This window comes from Hippichthys cyanospilos, chromosome 3 (assembly GCF_059441005.1).
Source record: "Hippichthys cyanospilos isolate Australia breed blue-spotted pipefish chromosome 3, RoL_Hcya_1.0, whole genome shotgun sequence".
NCBI lineage: Eukaryota > Metazoa > Chordata > Actinopteri > Syngnathiformes > Syngnathidae > Hippichthys > Hippichthys cyanospilos.
This window is the reverse complement of record NC_142371.1, coordinates 28,766,136-28,783,419: the sequence shown is the minus strand read 5'-3', so window position 1 is coordinate 28,783,419 and position 17,284 is coordinate 28,766,136. Positions and strand designations below refer to the sequence as shown.

Genomic DNA, 17,284 nt, shown 5'->3' with positions numbered 1-17,284 from the left:
TCTAGGGGAATGTGAACATGAGCACAATGGTATTTTTGCCATTTGATGGTGAATTCTTATAATCCTGCAAACATTTGTGCTCGTATGTTTGCATGCCACTAAGGTATGTTAAATGCATAAAGCATTTTCTTTGAGTGTGGAGCTTTTCAACAAAACAGTTTAAGAGAAGAAAAGCACAGGTGTTGCCATCAATCTTTATTGATATACAGTATTTTAATTCAGGAAATATTACTTCAGTTCAATATTACTCCATCTCATCAATGGATGAATCAAAATTGAGACATTTATCATTTGTCTGATACTTTAATCTTTGGTAAAATAAATAAATATTTGGATGCCCTTTATTATAAAGATTATTTCTTGAAATTGTATGCTGTTTAGTTTTTGCGAGATACAATTGTTTTTGTTTACCCGTTTTTCTTTTTATTCAATTAGCCTTCTGAAAAAAACCTTGAAAGAGTCATGACAGGACATGAAATTCCAGCAGTGCAAAGAGCGAGTGTTTAGTCAACCTCCTCAATAGTCGGGCCAGCGGAGCCTCCTTCAGCTCCACCAGGGAAACCACCAGGCATGCCTCCTGGCATCCCACCAGGCATGCCTCCTTGGTAAAGCTTGGACATTATGGGGTTGCAAACTTTCTCTAGTTCCTTCTGCTGGTGCTCGTACTCGTCCTTCTCTGCAGTCTAAAGAACAGAAGAAGCAAAGAGAGCAAGCATTTGAGTAGCTTGTCTGAAAGCTAAGAGTATTATGAGACAGTATTTTGAAAATAACCAGTGCTTCTCTTGGACTTCAGTTACCTGGTTCCTGTCCAGCCAGGAAATAACCTCGTTGCACTTGTCTATGATGGCCTTTTTGTCCTCTGGGCTGATCTTGTCCTTGAGCTTCTCGTCCTCCACGGTGTTCTTCAAGTTGAAGGCCAGGGACTCAAGGGAGTTCTTGGCTGTCACCTTTTCTCTCTGGGCTTCATCTTCACTCTTGAACTGCTCGGCCTCCTGCACCATCCTCTCGATGTCCTCCTTGCTCAGTCGCCCTGATAGGATAAGAAACCTCTTTGAGTTAGGGTCAGGGTTAGAGGTTCGGATTAGGGTTAGCCCTAAACCCATCCTCTCACGAGGTGTAAAAATACCAAGGAAAAAAATCAATGCACCTTTGTCATTGGTGATGGTTATTTTGTTCTCTTTTCCGGTGCTTTTGTCCACAGCAGACACATTGAGAATACCATTAGCATCAATGTCAAAAGTCACTTCAATCTGGGGGACGCCCCTGGGAGCAGGTGGAATTCCGGTAAGCTCAAATTTGCCCAGGATGTTATTATCCTTGGTCATGGCTCGCTCGCCTTCAAAAACCTGAAATACAATGCCTACTCTTATTCTGTGGTGCCACAGGAGTAATAAATTGGGAATATGGTCTTGGCGCTACCTGAATGAGCACACCAGGCTGGTTGTCAGAGTAAGTGGTAAAAGTCTGAGTTTGCTTTGTGGGAATTGTTGTGTTCCTTTTGATAAGCACAGTCATTACTCCTCCAGCGGTCTCAATTCCCAGGGACAGGGGGGTGACATCCAGCAGGAGCAGGTCCTGTACGTTCTCAGACTTATCACCGGCCAAGATGGCAGCCTGCACAGCTGGAAAGAGTTTCCACATTCAACACATGCATTTTTAAAAGTTCAAGTATATTCGCAGTAGAAATATTTACCAGCTCCATAGGCCACAGCCTCATCAGGGTTGATGCTCTTATTGAGGTCACGGCCATTGAAGAAGTCCTGCAGAAGCTTTTGGATCTTGGGGATACGCGTGGAGCCACCCACCAGGACAATATCATGGATCTGGGACTTGTCCATCTTCGCGTCTCTGAGGGCCTTTTCCACGGGCTCCAGGGTTCCGCGGAACAGGTCGGCATTGAGTTCCTCAAAACGGGCTCTCGTGATGGAAGTGTAGAAGTCGGTTCCCTCGTAGAGTGAATCGATCTCAATGCTGGCCTGGGTGCTGCTGGAGAGGGTGCGCTTGGCGCGCTCGCAGGCGGTGCGCAGGCGACGCACGGCTCGTTTGTTGGTGTTGATTTCCTTTTTGAACTTCCGTTTGAACTCGCCAATGAAGTGATTCACCATTCTGTTGTCAAAATCTTCACCACCCAAGTGAGTGTCACCTGCAGTGGACTTCACCTCAAAGATGCCATCCTCAATGGTCAGGATGGAAACATCGAAAGTGCCTCCTCCAAGGTCAAAGATAAGCACATTGCGCTCACTTCCAACCTAAAATAAATGTAAATCACAGTTGATCTCACTGGATGTTCTGATCTACTGCGGCCATCTTATTTTATGGCTCCAAACTGGTAGCAGCCCTGTAACATAGTAGTGTGCTACGCCTACATTTAAATAACAATTGGTTCGCGTTATACCACGGCCAAACTCAAGTGAATTAGGCTATTGCTCACCCATCATCCTGTATAGGTTATGGATTGTGAAAAAAAATGGAATTAAGGGTTTCTACTTTTTTGGTTACCTTTTTGTCCAAGCCATAGGCAATGGCTGCTGCAGTGGGTTCATTGATGATGCGCAGTACATTAAGACCTGAAATGGCTCCTGCGTCCTTGGTGGCTTGGCGCTGGGAGTCGTTGAAGTAAGCAGGAACGGTGATGACTGCGTTGGTCACAGACTAGACGATAGAAAGATTTGTCTTGGTAAACATTTATTGCTGCCCTATGAAGCTCTCTTTTGCCTTACTGTATGTGTTCTTACCTTGCCAAGATAGGCTTCAGAGATCTCCTTCATCTTGGTAAGGACCATTGAGGAAATCTCTTCGGGGTAGAAAGTCTTGATCTCACCCTTGTACTCAACCTCCACCTTAGGTTTAGTTGAGTCATTGACAACCTTGAAGGGCCAGTGCTTCATGTCTGCCTGGACAACAGAGTCGTCAAACTTACGGCCGATCAAACGCTTAGCATCTGCAGACAGACCAAGACAAGATATCAGCCAATTATTCTCAACTGACTTTGGAGAATTTTAAAGCCGTATCACTGTGCCGTGTTTACCAAACACTGTATTAGATGGGTTCATGGCCACTTGGTTCTTGGCCGCGTCTCCAATCAGTCTCTCAGTGTCTGTAAAAGCCACATAGCTAGGTGTGGTCCTGTTTCCTTGGTCATTGGCAATGATCTCCACTTTCCCATGCTGGAAGATCCCCACACAGGAATACGTGGTACCAAGATCAATGCCTACTGCTGGTCCTTTAGACATCCCGAAATCCTGAATTAAACAAAGACGGATACAGAAGGATAGTTACAGGGATATTTATTTATTGGTATGATCACATATATGTATATATATATATATATATATATATATATATATATATATATATATATATATATATATATATATATATATATATATATATATATATATATATATATAATAAATTATGCAAACAGTGTTAGTTTAACATTTCTGTATTCATTTTTTTTTAACGATAATTCTGATCACTTTTAAGTGACGCCTACGCCAGATTCATTTCCCTCTCTGTACTTTGGTTTGCCACACCTCCCTCATGATCATAGCACTATCATGTGACGGTAACACTGATCCCAGAGCAGTAATTGGTGTTTGCCTGTGTGTGTATGAATGCAGGGTGCGTGCGTGCTTGTGTTTTCCAACAGCTGACTCTAAATACTTTGCTGTTACTATAATAAGCGTCATCGTATCTATATGAAAATGATTAGTGTGTAAAAAAAAAAATAAAAAAAAAAACATGAATCATTGGAAATGTGAAACTCTTATTCAAGTAAAAGGCAATGAAATACACACACTGATTTCAGATAAATGTATATATTTATATTATCATATATTTCAAGATAACATATTTTGTACATGCCAGGTTATTTACTCACTCTCTGGGGCCACACTCATAGCAGCAATTCAGATGGGACAGACCCTCTCAATTAGCTAGCTAATGAAGCTGACAATCATATTTTTGCTTAATATTTTCTTTTCCTCTAATTATAATTGCTGTAAAAGCTTGTTCCCAGGACTTACTTTTAGAGGGTGCTACAGAATATTGAATTTTCACTTGTTATCTTGTTTTGCAACACCAAAAAGAGATTGCTGACACAGCTCGGTTGTTTCTCCAGCTACAAAAGATCATCATCACCAAAAACACACTGTAATATTGATATGTAAGCTATATAATTATTTAGTCCCCACTTTACATTTATTTGCCTTTTTTCAAGCTTTTCCTGCTGGATAATTCAATTAACCTACTTTCAATGTAGACTTAGTGGGCTGGACCTTCCAGACCTAAAATGCAGCTTATTGATTCTATTTGCGCCTGCAGTCAATAGTCCATGCAAGCACAGTGATTAAACTAAAAACCTCTCACACGTAGCAGTTAAGCTTTTCAATGTAGCAATGAAGCGAGACAAACTATGAAGCCAGGCTTGATGCAGCACAGCTAGAAGTCGTGTTACCTTGTTGTGTCAGCTGTTCAACCTTAACTGAGATTAGTTTGTGCTAGCGACCCCTGACTTCCTCTCCAGTGCTCCTTTCCGCGTCCTGGTAGGCAGCGTAAGAGGCCGAGTGCATGTGCTCACCCAGTGTTTATAGAGCGCTATGCAGGGGGAGCCCTACTGGGTGTCAGGTGACCCTCCACAGAAAGTTCTAGAACCTTCTGACCCACCTAAATAAGCTTGTTGGTCTTCTAATAAGTGGACGAAACTATCGGGACAGCTGACCTTTAGACATCCAGTGTGAGGAACAGAAACGGCCCCTCCTTTTGCTGCTATGACAGCTTCTATTCTGGGAAGACTTTCTCCATGATTCTCTCTGAAGTCTCACAATATCTGTTCTAGTTCATTCCAAATCTGTTTGAACTCATGAACTTTGCTTTGTGCACCGAGGCACAACCACGCTGGAAATGAAAGGGGGCTTTCCCAAACTGCTCTCACAAATTCCAAACAAAATTGTCCAAATATTTCTAAAAAAAAGTCACTCAAAATTCAAGCACAGTTGATGGCTCCTACCTTGAAATAGTATTCTACTGTATTCCTGACAAATGTCGCTAAAGAATAAATTTTAGGTTTGATATGAAGAGAATTTTGACTTGTGTTTTTTTTGTTTTTTTTTTCCAAATGAAAGACCATTTGCAGTACAGTACCTTGTATCCAGAGTTAAACTGATGGTTGATGGTTTCTTCTTTGTAATTGTCATTGATGGAAATGACTTGACAACTGTAAGAATTGTCCTCCAAAAATGTCACCACATTGTTTCAAGTTATTTATACATCCTTTCATAAAATTATCAATGAAAAATGTTGTTTGCACAAGTACAGGTAACATTAATAGTGTGTGTTAATGATTTGAAATGTTGATTTTTTTTTTTTTTATTTCACAACAAAAACCAGAGATAAGTAGACTTGAAATCCACTGTGTAGTTACTCTGACAATTAACTTCTTTCAACTTTTTATCACATTACAGTTGATCACGTTGCAATATAATTCATCATTTGCACATGATATGGATAATTAACATTAATATAACTTAGGCTCATATTTTTTCTTTCCATCCTTTAAATTTGCCTCACTACCCCATTCTTTCTGTCAGTGTCTAAAACGTGGATATACACACTTGTTACATAAGTCATTATAAATATAACCGGAGTACGTTACTCACACCACCTGTTGTCTGTCACCTTCCAATAGCTAAATATTGCATGAACCCTTTGTAACAAGTCTTAAAAAGGCCGATGTTAAGTTACAAACTAAAAAAAAAAAATCACATTGTGTTCATCTATGTTCTCATTAGTGATCAAATAAACAATCAACACTAAAACTAATACTGTATATCATTTTACCTTAGGAAAATTAAGGCAAAAAAAAAAAAAACGAATGTGTTCCTTTAAACATGTTTGGTCTTTTATACTAACAGTGTGATAGGGACTGAAGTAGTCATCTTAAAGTAAATAAACTGCGAAGTTGAAATAAAAAGTCTTCTTCTTTGCTTTTGTGTGCTCTACAGCGCCAGTTCATGGAGTCCCAAGCACAGCGTTTGCAGTAGTTAAAGAAATGATGCTCTGCTTTCTTCAGCGTGCTGTTCAAATCCAGTGTTCCCTGGAGGCTGTGAAACGTCAAAGGGTACACATTACCGGTACTTGCCTTTAATAACACCTACATAGTATTAGAAACATCTACTGTATAAGTACAGTGCTGTAAAGTTTACACTATTAGAAACTGCCAGTGTCAATCGGAACTAAGCCAACTGACACTGTTTTAAACTCAGGTTGCATCACTTTGTGTACTCCATGCTATGGCCAGTTATTATAACACAAACCTGCTGGTGAACTGGATCAGCTGCACTTCATCTTGACATTGCAGCAGAGTGTCTCTGTGGTCTAAAAGGATGGCTGCACAGATGAACAGCTCAAATGTAAAGTCAGTGTTGACCGCCTGCAGCTCCGATTCGCGTTCGTCGTCTGCAGACAAGGCAAAGATCTGTGTAAATCGAGTGTGTTTATTTGTACTTCAACTCTTACTCAAAGGGCTGTGTTTTCATGACTGACATAGAATCCTGCAGGGCAGCTTAGATCTGGTGCTAATGTTGCGCCGCTGTGGATGTGGTCACGGTAAATTTCAATCATGGCCACTCAAACCACTTCCTTTCATCCACTTTCAAAGTGACATGGTGGCTGCTTACTAGAGATGCTGTTGTGTACCTTACACCGAAAAGATGCCTCTGTATGACTTGTTTTTTCGAAAGAAGTCTCCACATGACCTATTTTCATCTGTGAAGCCCTTTGAGACTTTGGTGATTTAGGTCTATACAAATAAAATTTGATTGATTGATTGATTGATTGAAAACAGACTGAATTGTGGACCGGACTTGGCCACCCCTGTCAGAAGAACAACACCTGTGCATTGAAATGGGCAGTCAGAGAACCCCCATTGAAAAGAAACGTTCTTCCAAATTGGTAAAGACGCATTATGAGCCTTGCTGAGATTTAAAAAAAATAATAAAAAAAATATATAAATCAGGATTTGTTGGCATGTTGACATGCTAAGTGCAAAAATGGAGCTCAAGGTCTCACCTGTACAACACTTTTGAGCCAACCTTTCCTGATAACGGGCTCTGTCTACTTGCTGGGAAATGAGCTCTAGGTGGTCACAGCTCAGTATCTCAAACAAACGTAGTGCATCACTGTACTCAAATTCTCTCTGGAAGCCTAACAGCAGCCATCTGTTGTGCCCCCGAAACAGGAAAGAAATGTTGGTTAAACAAAGAAAATCACAATGATCTGAATGACCAAATATTATAATGTGCGCCCTCAAGGCTGACAACTGAATCTAGTGTTCTGCTTTTAAATGTTACCTGTGACAAAAGGTGAAGCTCTCCATGCTATCTGTAACCAAGTGGACATGAAGTTGAGGGTCCAGTTCCTTTAACAGGGCTGCCTCCAACTCTTAAAGACATTCAACCAAACTCTATTTCACAATATAGAACCACCAGGTACTTCAAAGAACTCACAGTCGACCTCACCTATTTTTCTGTGCAGGCCATCTTCACGAAAATCTTTGGCAAATTTCTCCATGTAGCACGAAAAACTCCAGAAACTGTCAACCTCGCAGTCCATGACCTCCAGGAATCGGCTGCAAAGATCGTTCATTCCTTGGGCGTAACTCACCTCTGCCATATTAACAGATCAAAAGCTGCAGCTGCAGTCAAGGCCGCGCTAAAAAAAACAAGTTCTTCCGTTTCGGTTTACCTGGATGGAAAGCAGCATAGGTGATGAGGATGTCTCTCAGCACCAGCAGATTTCCTAAACCTTCTCCTCTGAGAAAAAAAAAAAAAAAAAAAACACAGAAGAAAGTTAATAAGGCTACTCAAAGAATTAGTGAGTAAATATTCCAACCTAATTTCCAATGTATCATAGATGAATACCTACTCATCCTAACCACTGAAAATTTCCAAATGCACAAACATAACTTATTTCAAATTAGTGTAGTTGTGAAATTCCAATTAAAATACTATAGCTCCAAAATGAAAATATACAAAACGTTTGTTAATACATACTGGTAGAAGCTCAAGTCTCTGTTAGTTCTTGGGACATCTTTGTTAATAATTCGGATAGCTTCCTGCAGCTCCTCTTGGTCAAATGTGATACGCTCAAACAATATCTGAAGACACGCAGAGAACAATTTTATGACATATCACTCCGATGATTCATCGAATAATTAACAATGTATCAAATAAACAATGCCATTTCTGATGATCGAATAATTGTTTTGAGACTTTAATTTAAATTGTTCAAGTCCTCTGTACATTTGTGTTCCACCAGTAAATATTCAGCTATTTCTGTAGTGCTCCATGTAAGCAGCCATGTTCTTGTTGTGCTGAATAAAAAAATAAAACATTGTAGCACATTTAATTATACATTTATGTTATTTCACTGCCAATTTGAAATAAAACTTGTTTCTTTTACTCCTATATTTGAGGATTAATCAACAAAATAATCCGCAGATTAATCAATATTAAAATGATCCTGAGTTGTAGCCCTGTGAATCACACTTTCTATATTAAAGCGACATTCACATTATTTTACTAAAATTGTCCAAACTGCTACGTCAAACTGACAACAAGGCTTTTATTTATTTATTTATTTTTTGACCAGATACTGGAAGACTTTTTTGTTTAGTTTAGGTAGGTTTTTGTGCAACCAGCAGCGCATGCTCTGCCAAGAATGAAGCTGTAAATGGCAATGAATGGCCTTGATCCTAGAAAGTCTTGCTGTTAGTTCACAACATAAAGAGGTTGCTCCAAGAAAGATAAATCAAGGAGTTTACAAATATTATTTTGAAAAAGTGTTATCTTCATCGAACCAAAAATTATGCTCATCAAACAAACCTGTGCTTGCAGCTCCAAAAACATAAACCTCTCTCGGACCTCGTCCCTCAAGTTGTCAGCCTGTTGCTGGATAAGAGCCTGCCTCTGGTTAAAATATTCGACTGCGGCCACCAGCTCGGCTGTCGAGCACAAAAGGTAGGCAATCGGAATTGTGATTGAGACTTCCTTCTGGGTGACAGAATATTTTGGGTGTTTACCATCGGTGCCATTGAGGTGTATCCGCACAGCCGAGGGGAGGAAGCTCTGCCACTTGGCCTTCATAACCTGGTAACGCACAGCTAGCTGCTCCTGAAGCAGAGGACGCTCCGAAGCCGTCGAGCCACAAGGATACATTCCGAACAGGAAGCGCCATGCCAGGCCACGCTCAGAGGGGGAGACGCCTCCTAGACAGGGATTGAAATTGGCCAGACTTTTGATGGGGGATAAGGCTGCAAAAGGTCATGATTTCTTTTGCATTAAAATCCATGGAAAATATAGTTACTTGTGGGCCCCATAACATCAAAAATCATGTTATATTTATGTTTAATACTGTTCTTAAACTTCTTAATCAATGTGGGACGTATAATAATAATTTTCCATCTTAACTTCTCATTGAACAATTCCAAAAGACTGCACATTTTTAAGAAATCATCCTCAAAGCAGGTCATAAGGAAATCAATGAAGTGGAACACAATAATGTAGTGACCTTTGCTCTGCTTCCAGAGGATTTGAGATGCTGTTACGCAATGTTTTTCACTGCTGCTTTAATCACTTCCCTTGAATATCTACATCAATTGTTATTGTTCCAATTTACCCAGGAAAACAATAATTGTAATTCCACATTGATGGCTTCTGTAAGTAATATTCACATCACAAATTCCGGGTTCTGAAATATTAGTGCCAATGCAGCCTCTTTTTTTAGCTTTTACACTTCACTGAACATCTCTGTTCAAACTCATGTGATTTTGTATAATCCTTGCCCTCTTTTGAAATGCCTTTTTACTTTCCCAGAAACTCTTGCTTGAGGCCTGGTTGACTGTGCATGTCCATGTCTGACAGCCACTAAAACACTGAGGGCAAAGCATCACTTGACTACTTTTAGGAACAAGCACTTCAACCGCTGTGCATGTGACCACAACCAATACTTTGTTTAGGTAGCCACAGGACTTATGTGAGTTTTCTAACAAGCACGTTCATGTTCTGACTGACAATAAATTCAGTTTTGATCATCAGTTGTAATACCTGTATTATTTTGTTGTTCTGTGGGCAGGGATCGACTGTCTCACTCACATTCATATATTGACACAAATAAAATTTAACAAAAAATACAATTTATGTCTCTCTTTAGTAAGTGTTTTTATTTATTTATTTATTTATTTATTTAGCAAATATCAGCATGCAAACATTAATTCCAGTATATTTGGTGTTGCAAATTGTATCTAGTATATTTGGTGTTGCAAATTGTATCATATGAAAATAAGTATAATTTCTACTATTTATCGGTAATTATTTAGTGTCACAGGCATGGTAAATTGTATATTACTGGAATAAACCACATCAGAACCTTTATAAATATTAGTACTGTATAGTTAAACAACAAAGTCTTTAATTGTCCATTTGTGGGGGAGATGATATAAAAAAATTGTATAACTATTATTAATATTGCTTTAACAAGGGTTCAAAATCACATGCATGTTCCAACAAATTACATTAACTGATATAATAGCTAAATTGTTGTTATTTATGATTTTAGACCAGTTTTAGGTGAGTTGTAAGCTTGTTTTTGTCATAATATTAAAATGTTGTAATTTTTTTTATTTTGGTCACAAAAACTCTGGAATTTATTGTTTTGGGGTCAGTTTTTAAGGAAATTGTATAAAACAATGTATAATTGTTAATTAATTATCATTCAGGATCAGGAACATGCTAACAATAGAATCCAGTAATGGAATTATACCTTGCAAAACGGTAATGGCTAAATGCGGTTGTAGGAAACATCATTATGATCATATATTCTTTTGTCATGACAGAGTGAAGAATCAATACCGTTTTGGAAAATGTGCATTCTCAGTCGTGACTCATCCACCCTCCCCTCGGCGTCCATGACCCCCGGCAGGGTGAGCCGTGCGGCTGCCAGAGCGGGTGAGCCGACGTCGGCCAGCCTCCTCCTGGAACCGACGCGCAGCTGCTGCTGCTGCGGGCGTCCTTCTTGGCTGCTCTCATCCGCTGAAGTCAGGCGCTCCATCTGCGTGCTCTTCGCACACTGCCAGACAGCCGCTGAACCGCACCGGAACACATCCCGTCATCCATCGTCAACAACAAGCCTCTCGGACTTCATTCTGGGTTCTTTTGGAATTCTTCTGCAAACTGCACTCATGCGTCATGAGACTGAAGGGTTCCACTGACTCCACTGTTTTCCGGATGGAGTCTGGACTCAAGTTCACTCTCCTTTTGTCAATATCGCGCTTCACCTAGTGGCGCATTAACCACAAAACACCCGTTAAAAGAAAGCTTGCTTTCTTTCTTTCTTTCTTTCTTTCTTTCTTTCTTTCTTTCTTTCTTTCTTTCTTTCTTTCTTTCTTTCTTTCTTTCGTTTTTACATACATTTTACATGTACAGTATGTATGTATGTATGTATGTATGTATGTATGTATGTATGTATGTATGTATGTATGTATGTATGTATGTATGTATGTATGTACGTATGTTACATAAATGCACACTCAGTAGTTGTGTACATATATGTATACACGCAATCGCACAAATGGAAAATGTGTGGGTGTTAAGCCCTTTTCGAGTCAGCTTTGTTGAAACCACCACAGTTGAGTCAACCTTGAAACACAAATATTTTGTTGTCACCAAGTGACTGCCCCCCAGAGATACAATATTTTGACTTTTTACAGTAAAATGCCATAAGTAATAATTAGGAACGGGAGATACCAATTCTCTATAACGGTCTGGTACCTGTCCTGATTTTAGGGTTTCAGTAATCACAATGACAGGCAATACTGAGATTAGCAACTCAGTTGGAGCAATTTTATGTTCACAAACTAGAAATGACAAAATATTCATAAAGTTTCTAGCCACTTATCCTCACAAGGGTTGCAAGCTTGCTGGTGCCGATCCCAACTGACTTCGGGCACCGGGCAGGGGACACCCTGAACTGGTTGCCAGCCAATTGCAGGGCACAGAGGGACGGCCGACCATTTACACACCTAATCACACCTAAGGACAATTTACCTAAGGATAATTTAGTATGTCCAATACACCTGTTTTTTTTTTTTTGGTTTTTTTTGGAGTGTGGGAGGAAGCCAGCGTGCCCGAAGAGACCACGACCTTATGGCCACAACTCTGATTAGCTGCCTCAAAAATGGAGGTGCGGAACATGTGAAACCATTGATGTTTCAGTTATGATTGATATGAAAAAATATCAACAACTAAACTCCATTGAAATTCTTTCCTGATTTAAGGACCTAATTTTCTATTTACATCGAACCTCTTCTTGGGATTTCTCTCCCCTACTCCTTGCATGACTCACACACACCTCATCACTCCACTTGCAAAACTGCTTTTGAACAAGCTATTTGATTGGCTGCCTTGTGTTATGCCGCAGGTGTCACATGTGTGCCCTCTTGACCTTCATTCACTCATTTATTCATTCATTCATTTGGATAGGACTGACAAGGCTCTAATTTTGTTCTCAATTCCCATAAGTGAGGCAGTGTCCATTTTGAATAATCACCATATATGCTTCCTTGTTCAACAATGGTCCACAAATGTAGATTTTCAAATTACGCAAAAAAAAAAAAGTTGTTTGACAGGATTCAATATTGAGGTGTTCTTAACCAATCTTACTTAAACTCACTGAGAGAAAATGAACATTCACTGCACTGTTCTGACTTCCTTTTTTTATTCACCACTGCAAAGCAACAGGAAACACACCCAAAAATTTCACATTACCGTCAGGATTCATGAGCAATGACCTCTCCTCTAAAGCATTAACACACAGTTAAATGAGCTGTCCTGTTGACTTCTGATTGTGCTCGCGCCAAAGTGGACACATGTAGCGGACCGTGCTCTCCAAAATCAACAAGACTGGAATCTGGACTCGGAATATCTGTAATGGATCGTCTGCAACCTTTGTTTGAGCTTGCCGTCGCTCTGATCCTGGCCGCTCATTCAAATGGTGGGTAGTATCGGGATTTGATTTGGATGTTGTCACATGGGCTCTGTACTATAGCACATTGAATTGTTGTTTTTTTTCGTCATCGCCAGGTGAAACATGGGGTGTGACTGTCAACCAAAGCATCACAGCAGTGAGAGGCCAAAGATTGACTATACCGTGTATGTTTAGTTACCCGCACAAATATCACACAGAAAACCTTCAGCTCTTTTGGAAACTGCGCCTGAAAAGCACATTTAATACCCACGACAGGGATGGCAACGCGTTCATTTATCACCCCAATGACACTTTTGTGGTGGCCAAGTACCAAGGAAAGACACAGATGCCGCGAGAGAAAAACAGTAGTTGCACCCTCAGGATTGCAAACCTAATGGACAGCCGACTGGTTATTTATTTAAGGATTATTGCCAAGGAGAACTACAGTTTTTACCGACAGCGCGTCACCATATCTGCATCAGGTAAGAAGTACGGCAAAATACCGTCATAGTTGTTTCAAATCGTTGTTGTATTATTGAGTATACTGTATTTCATTTCAATTTCCCATTTAGGCCCAGGTGCAGTACCAGTCACTCTGAATCCAGGTAAAAGCCTAGTCTTTAACATTCACTATTGATGCTTTAACCAATTCATTACAATAGGCGTCGTTTTGTTTTGTTTTTTCCAGAAATGATTTTCCCAACTTCAGCTATGCCAAGTGAGCTACAGCGTATGTGTATACCTCTAAATCAAATCCAAATAGCAAATTCCTTCATTGTTGACAATAATGTCTATTTTCTTGACAGATCTAATGAACAGGGACATGTTACAGACAATCTACATTGCTATCTTTGTCCCGCTTGCAGCGGCTGGGATCCTTTTAGCCGCGGGATTTCTTATTTGGAAAAAGCACACAAGGTGATATTGTATTGAAATGAAATCAATCAATGAATCCATCCACCCCTAACCCAGTGCTTCTCAGTTAGATTTTGCCTAGTCCCCCTAGAAATGAAAAAAATCTATCGCACTACTTGCCACGCCGTCCATAAATAAGATTATTATCTATAAAAATTGTAGACATATACCTAAACCTGTATCCTTTTTCACTTTAACAAAAGAAAAAAGTAATATTAATCAACTTTCAACAAATGTTAATTATTTTTTTACAGTACTTCTACAGCTCAGTTACAGCTTAGTCTAAAACAGAAAAAAATAACAAAGTGCGCCAAAGTACCTTAAAACAAAAGAAACAAACAAAAAAAGCTGAAAATTCCTATTTTATTGCAATAACACTTCACATAACAAAAAAAAACTCTGGCATACCCCCTGGGATCACTTCGCCCCACTATTGGAGAAGCACTGCCCAAACCCAATAGCTGCCCGCCCATCCATCCTTCTGTCTGTAGTTATCTATCCACTAATCAAATGGCTTGTCCGTCTGTCCGTCTGTAAATATCTATGTCTGCAACACAAAAATAAGAAAGTCATTATTTTTCACAGGTCACAATCGTTTGTGAGGGAGGGCTCTGGATATTATGCGAATTTTAGCAGGGCATCGCCAAACCAAGCCACAAGGTATGTACAGTATACCACCATTTCAGGGGTCTACATAAATAGTCTGCAAAAATGGTCAAACGCTAATCGCAATAATCCAGGGACCTAATAAGTCATCATCTCCCAAAAGTTCAAATTTTTGAGGAGTTTATTAACAATTTACATGATATATTTATTACAAATGTATTAAATAATCGGGTAGCCAATTTAATTGATTACTGACACTGATATTTGTGTTTGAAGTTTTTTTTGTTTTGTTTTGTTTTGTTTTATAAAGAGACTATGTGTAAGATTTAGACTGTTTTTCATTCCAGACAGCAGGAGGTGCTGCATTTACCATTGTCTGTAGCTATAACAGACATGGCTGCCTCTGGAGGAGTGCCACCCCACATGTAATATAATTTAATGATAACTAGACCTACAATTATATTTAAAACATACTGTTGGTCGTTAAGAACACATTTATTTCAAGTTTTTGAAATGTATAATCATTTAATTCATTCCTTTTTCATGAAAAGGTCTAAATCTTACACATTGTGTTAACACATTCCAACATTAGACACAGTTTTTTCACAAATAAAACAACAAAAAAAAACAGACAAAAAGGGGAAAGGATCAAACCACAACTCCAATTAAAGCCAAAAAGGTTCTGATTTTTCTCTTTGTTTTTCTAGAAAAGAAATTAGCAAGAAAGACAAGAAAACTCTCCCTGACAAGAAGGTTATAGAGGAGCCTATTTATGTTAATGTGCAGGTAGGAGACACCCCACGAAAATCATATTAATCCTGAATGGAGCTAATTTTGCCTTATGTCTTTGCAGCACGCTGCGGGTCAGACGGATGCACGAGGAGGGGATCAAAACATCTATGAAAATGTGACTCACGCTAAGTAGCGCAATCTAGCGTATATCTTGTTCGTCTATTGCTGAAAGTGCACAGTTAGAAAAACACAGCTAATAAATAAAGGTGCTTTATTATACATTTGTGAGCAAACAAACATTTATTTTTGTATTTGTGAAAAATAAAAACTCCTATATGATCACTGTACACTGTGAGATTTGTCTTAAGGATTTCATTCAAGGGAAACTAAACTTACTGTATATTGCATTTTTATGTGTCTTTTTTTTTGTGTCCCAGCACCAGCTGGGTTTAAATGTTTGCTTAAACACACAAACAAACAAAACATACATTTGCAATTACTGAGATATGTTCATATGATTGGTTGAACCACAGATAAGACTATCGTGAAATCTAATTTGTTTAGTGTTTTTTGTGTTTGCTTTTATGTCATCACATATGACAGACCACGTTTCGCGTGGAATCACTGTTTTCACTTAATGTTTGCTTTGCCAGGTCTCGGCCCAATAGCCGACTAGTTTATAGTCAACTATTATGTCATTTTTTTGGAATAAAAGTGATTCATCTCATCTTGAAGCAAATGAAACTAAATGAAATACTCCTGATTCAGTCTAACAGCATGATGTCACTTAGGGGAAGTTGAGCTGGATCCCCATCATGGCCACTCCCCTGAGTTGCATTAACCGCCTACAACAACGCTGGGTCAGCATGGTCTGACAGCGGTGACAATTCCAACGTCAGTTCTGGCCTTCCATTTCAGGGTGCCCAAAAGCCAGCCGAGATTGGCTCCAGCTTACCCAAGAATATGATGCGGACAAGCATAGAAAATGGATATACAATAGATATACTATACTATATATACTATATATATGGATATACAATAGACATCACTGGGATCAAAAGAGGTGTTCAGAACATTGAGAAACACTCTCCGAACTCATTAAATGTACAAGTTACTTAGTTTCTTAAGGAAGGATAGTCAATCAAATGTCTGTCCATGGCATTTGCTCGAAGAAATGCAATACAGTATAACATACATCCGATTTTAGACAATCAAACAAGCGGGTAATGTATAAAAGTAAAAATGTAACAAATTGGGCTGTCCTGCTTTTCAAAATTGTCAGTAATCAAATTCATATCTGTAAGTTGATAACAGTTAAGTGGAATCGCCTTCTTTGCCTTGCACAATATGTCAATGGGTTTGCCAACTCACTTCCTGTGTTGTGAGCACTTATGAAACTTCTGTTCTGTTCCTTTCGAGGGATCTAAATTGTTCTCTAGTTTATATTTAGGTACAATTAGAATAATAAACACAGGCAACTGGTATATGTTAAACGCTTCTTGTACCACCATTGTTCTTTCGTAAAAAGTATTGCAAACCCAAATACCAACGCTTCCCAGAAAATCAAAACACACAGGGAACTAACTCATTCTGTAATGGTGTTGGCTATGCGAGACAAATGATAAATGTTTGAGATCCCAGCATAGACTTTAAGACATTTTCTTGACCAGAGTTTCAGGCCAAATACTTATTTGCATAGTTGTGCAATGTGTCCAGAGACACACGCACACAGTAACTTGACTATTGTGTAAGTATGTATATAGCTATGTGTATTTATGTATGTGTGGGCAGGAGATGTCTCATGACTGAGTGCTAGGGCCGTTAGCCTGTTAGCCCAATCCATGTACCAGCCACACAGTTTGTAACCTGCTCTGTTACAAGAATCACTTTCTTCTTGAAAGCTACTGTAATAAGACACGTGTGTGAACAAGGATAGACTCTGACGCTGGTTCAGTCTGCTTGCTTCTTTAGTTGAAAATTATGCTGTAACAACCTTGGCTAACATGAA

At 39.2% G+C, this 17,284-nt stretch overlaps 3 protein-coding genes and 1 long non-coding RNA gene across 6 annotated transcripts; 2 read left to right on the top strand and 2 right to left on the bottom strand.

Moving 5' to 3' along the window:
* Positions 1 to 182: 182 nt before the first annotated feature.
* Positions 183 to 4,599, bottom strand: LOC148426723 (heat shock cognate 71 kDa protein-like). Its single transcript, XM_088410920.1, has 9 exons — positions 4,460 to 4,599; positions 3,029 to 3,242; positions 2,736 to 2,941; positions 2,500 to 2,652; positions 1,694 to 2,249; positions 1,420 to 1,622; positions 1,148 to 1,346; positions 798 to 1,030; positions 183 to 683 (listed from the first exon to the last, which is right to left on the bottom strand). The coding sequence occupies exons 2-9, from the start codon at positions 3,231 to 3,233 to the stop codon at positions 504 to 506; spliced, it is 1,935 nt and encodes a 644-aa protein (XP_088267046.1). The 5' UTR covers positions 3,234 to 3,242; positions 4,460 to 4,599; the 3' UTR covers positions 183 to 503.
* Positions 4,600 to 5,371: 772 nt separating this feature from the next.
* LOC148426721 (TBC1 domain family member 15-like) lies at positions 5,372 to 11,295 on the bottom strand. Its single transcript, XM_088410898.1, has 10 exons — positions 10,911 to 11,295; positions 9,083 to 9,268; positions 8,886 to 9,004; positions 8,055 to 8,158; positions 7,747 to 7,814; positions 7,521 to 7,667; positions 7,353 to 7,443; positions 7,072 to 7,220; positions 6,318 to 6,459; positions 5,372 to 6,104 (listed from the first exon to the last, which is right to left on the bottom strand). Exons 1-10 carry the CDS (start codon positions 11,107 to 11,109, stop codon positions 5,936 to 5,938), a joined length of 1,374 nt encoding a protein of 457 aa, XP_088267024.1. The 5' UTR covers positions 11,110 to 11,295; the 3' UTR covers positions 5,372 to 5,935.
* On the top strand, positions 6,005 to 10,015 carry LOC148426722 (uncharacterized). Its single transcript, XR_015865105.1, has 3 exons — positions 6,005 to 6,134; positions 8,898 to 9,020; positions 9,099 to 10,015. It is a non-coding gene; the product is annotated as an uncharacterized LOC148426722 (long non-coding RNA).
* A 1,273-nt stretch (positions 11,296 to 12,568) lies between the features above and the next one.
* LOC148426720 (uncharacterized) lies at positions 12,569 to 15,582 on the top strand. Of its 3 annotated transcripts, none has more exons than XM_088411156.1 (9): positions 12,569 to 13,050; positions 13,140 to 13,505; positions 13,596 to 13,628; positions 13,712 to 13,741; positions 13,830 to 13,941; positions 14,524 to 14,598; positions 14,892 to 14,969; positions 15,252 to 15,330; positions 15,398 to 15,582. In XM_088411156.1, exons 1-9 carry the CDS (start codon positions 12,987 to 12,989, stop codon positions 15,467 to 15,469), a joined length of 909 nt encoding a protein of 302 aa, XP_088267282.1. In that variant the 5' UTR covers positions 12,569 to 12,986; the 3' UTR covers positions 15,470 to 15,582. The 3 variants fall into 3 exon arrangements, with proteins under 3 accessions (XP_088267282.1, XP_088267281.1, XP_088267283.1); XM_088411155.1 differs by having other exon boundaries at positions 13,712 to 13,753; XM_088411157.1 differs by lacking the exon at positions 14,892 to 14,969 and having other exon boundaries at positions 13,712 to 13,753.
* Positions 15,583 to 17,284: the final 1,702 nt, after the last annotated feature.

What these genes read in the sequence shown, in the direction of transcription:
- LOC148426721 (XM_088410898.1), bottom strand. Translation starts at nt 11,109, where the DNA reads ATGGAGCGCCTGACTTCAGCGGATGAGAGCAGCCAAGAAGGACGCCCG. An exon ending in AGAGACTTGAGCTTCTACCA is followed by an intron (nt 7,815 to 8,054) that starts GTATGTATTAAC and finishes TTTTTTTCTCAG; the next exon opens with AGGAGAAGGTTTAGGAAATC. An exon ending in TGGCCTGCACAGAAAAATAG is followed by an intron (nt 7,444 to 7,520) that starts GTGAGGTCGACT and finishes AATGTCTTTAAG; the next exon opens with AGTTGGAGGCAGCCCTGTTA.
- LOC148426720 (XM_088411155.1), top strand. Translation starts at nt 12,987, where the DNA reads ATGGATCGTCTGCAACCTTTGTTTGAGCTTGCCGTCGCTCTGATCCTG. An exon ending in CCTGGCCGCTCATTCAAATG is followed by an intron (nt 13,051 to 13,139) that starts GTGGGTAGTATC and finishes CGTCATCGCCAG; the next exon opens with GTGAAACATGGGGTGTGACT. An exon ending in ACCAGTCACTCTGAATCCAG is followed by an intron (nt 13,629 to 13,711) that starts GTAAAAGCCTAG and finishes TGTTTTTTCCAG; the next exon opens with AAATGATTTTCCCAACTTCA.
- LOC148426723 (XM_088410920.1), bottom strand. Translation starts at nt 3,233, where the DNA reads ATGTCTAAAGGACCAGCAGTAGGCATTGATCTTGGTACCACGTATTCC. An exon ending in CTGAAGCCTATCTTGGCAAG is followed by an intron (nt 2,653 to 2,735) that starts GTAAGAACACAT and finishes TCTATCGTCTAG; the next exon opens with TCTGTGACCAACGCAGTCAT. An exon ending in AGCCTGGTGTGCTCATTCAG is followed by an intron (nt 1,347 to 1,419) that starts GTAGCGCCAAGA and finishes ATTGTATTTCAG; the next exon opens with GTTTTTGAAGGCGAGCGAGC.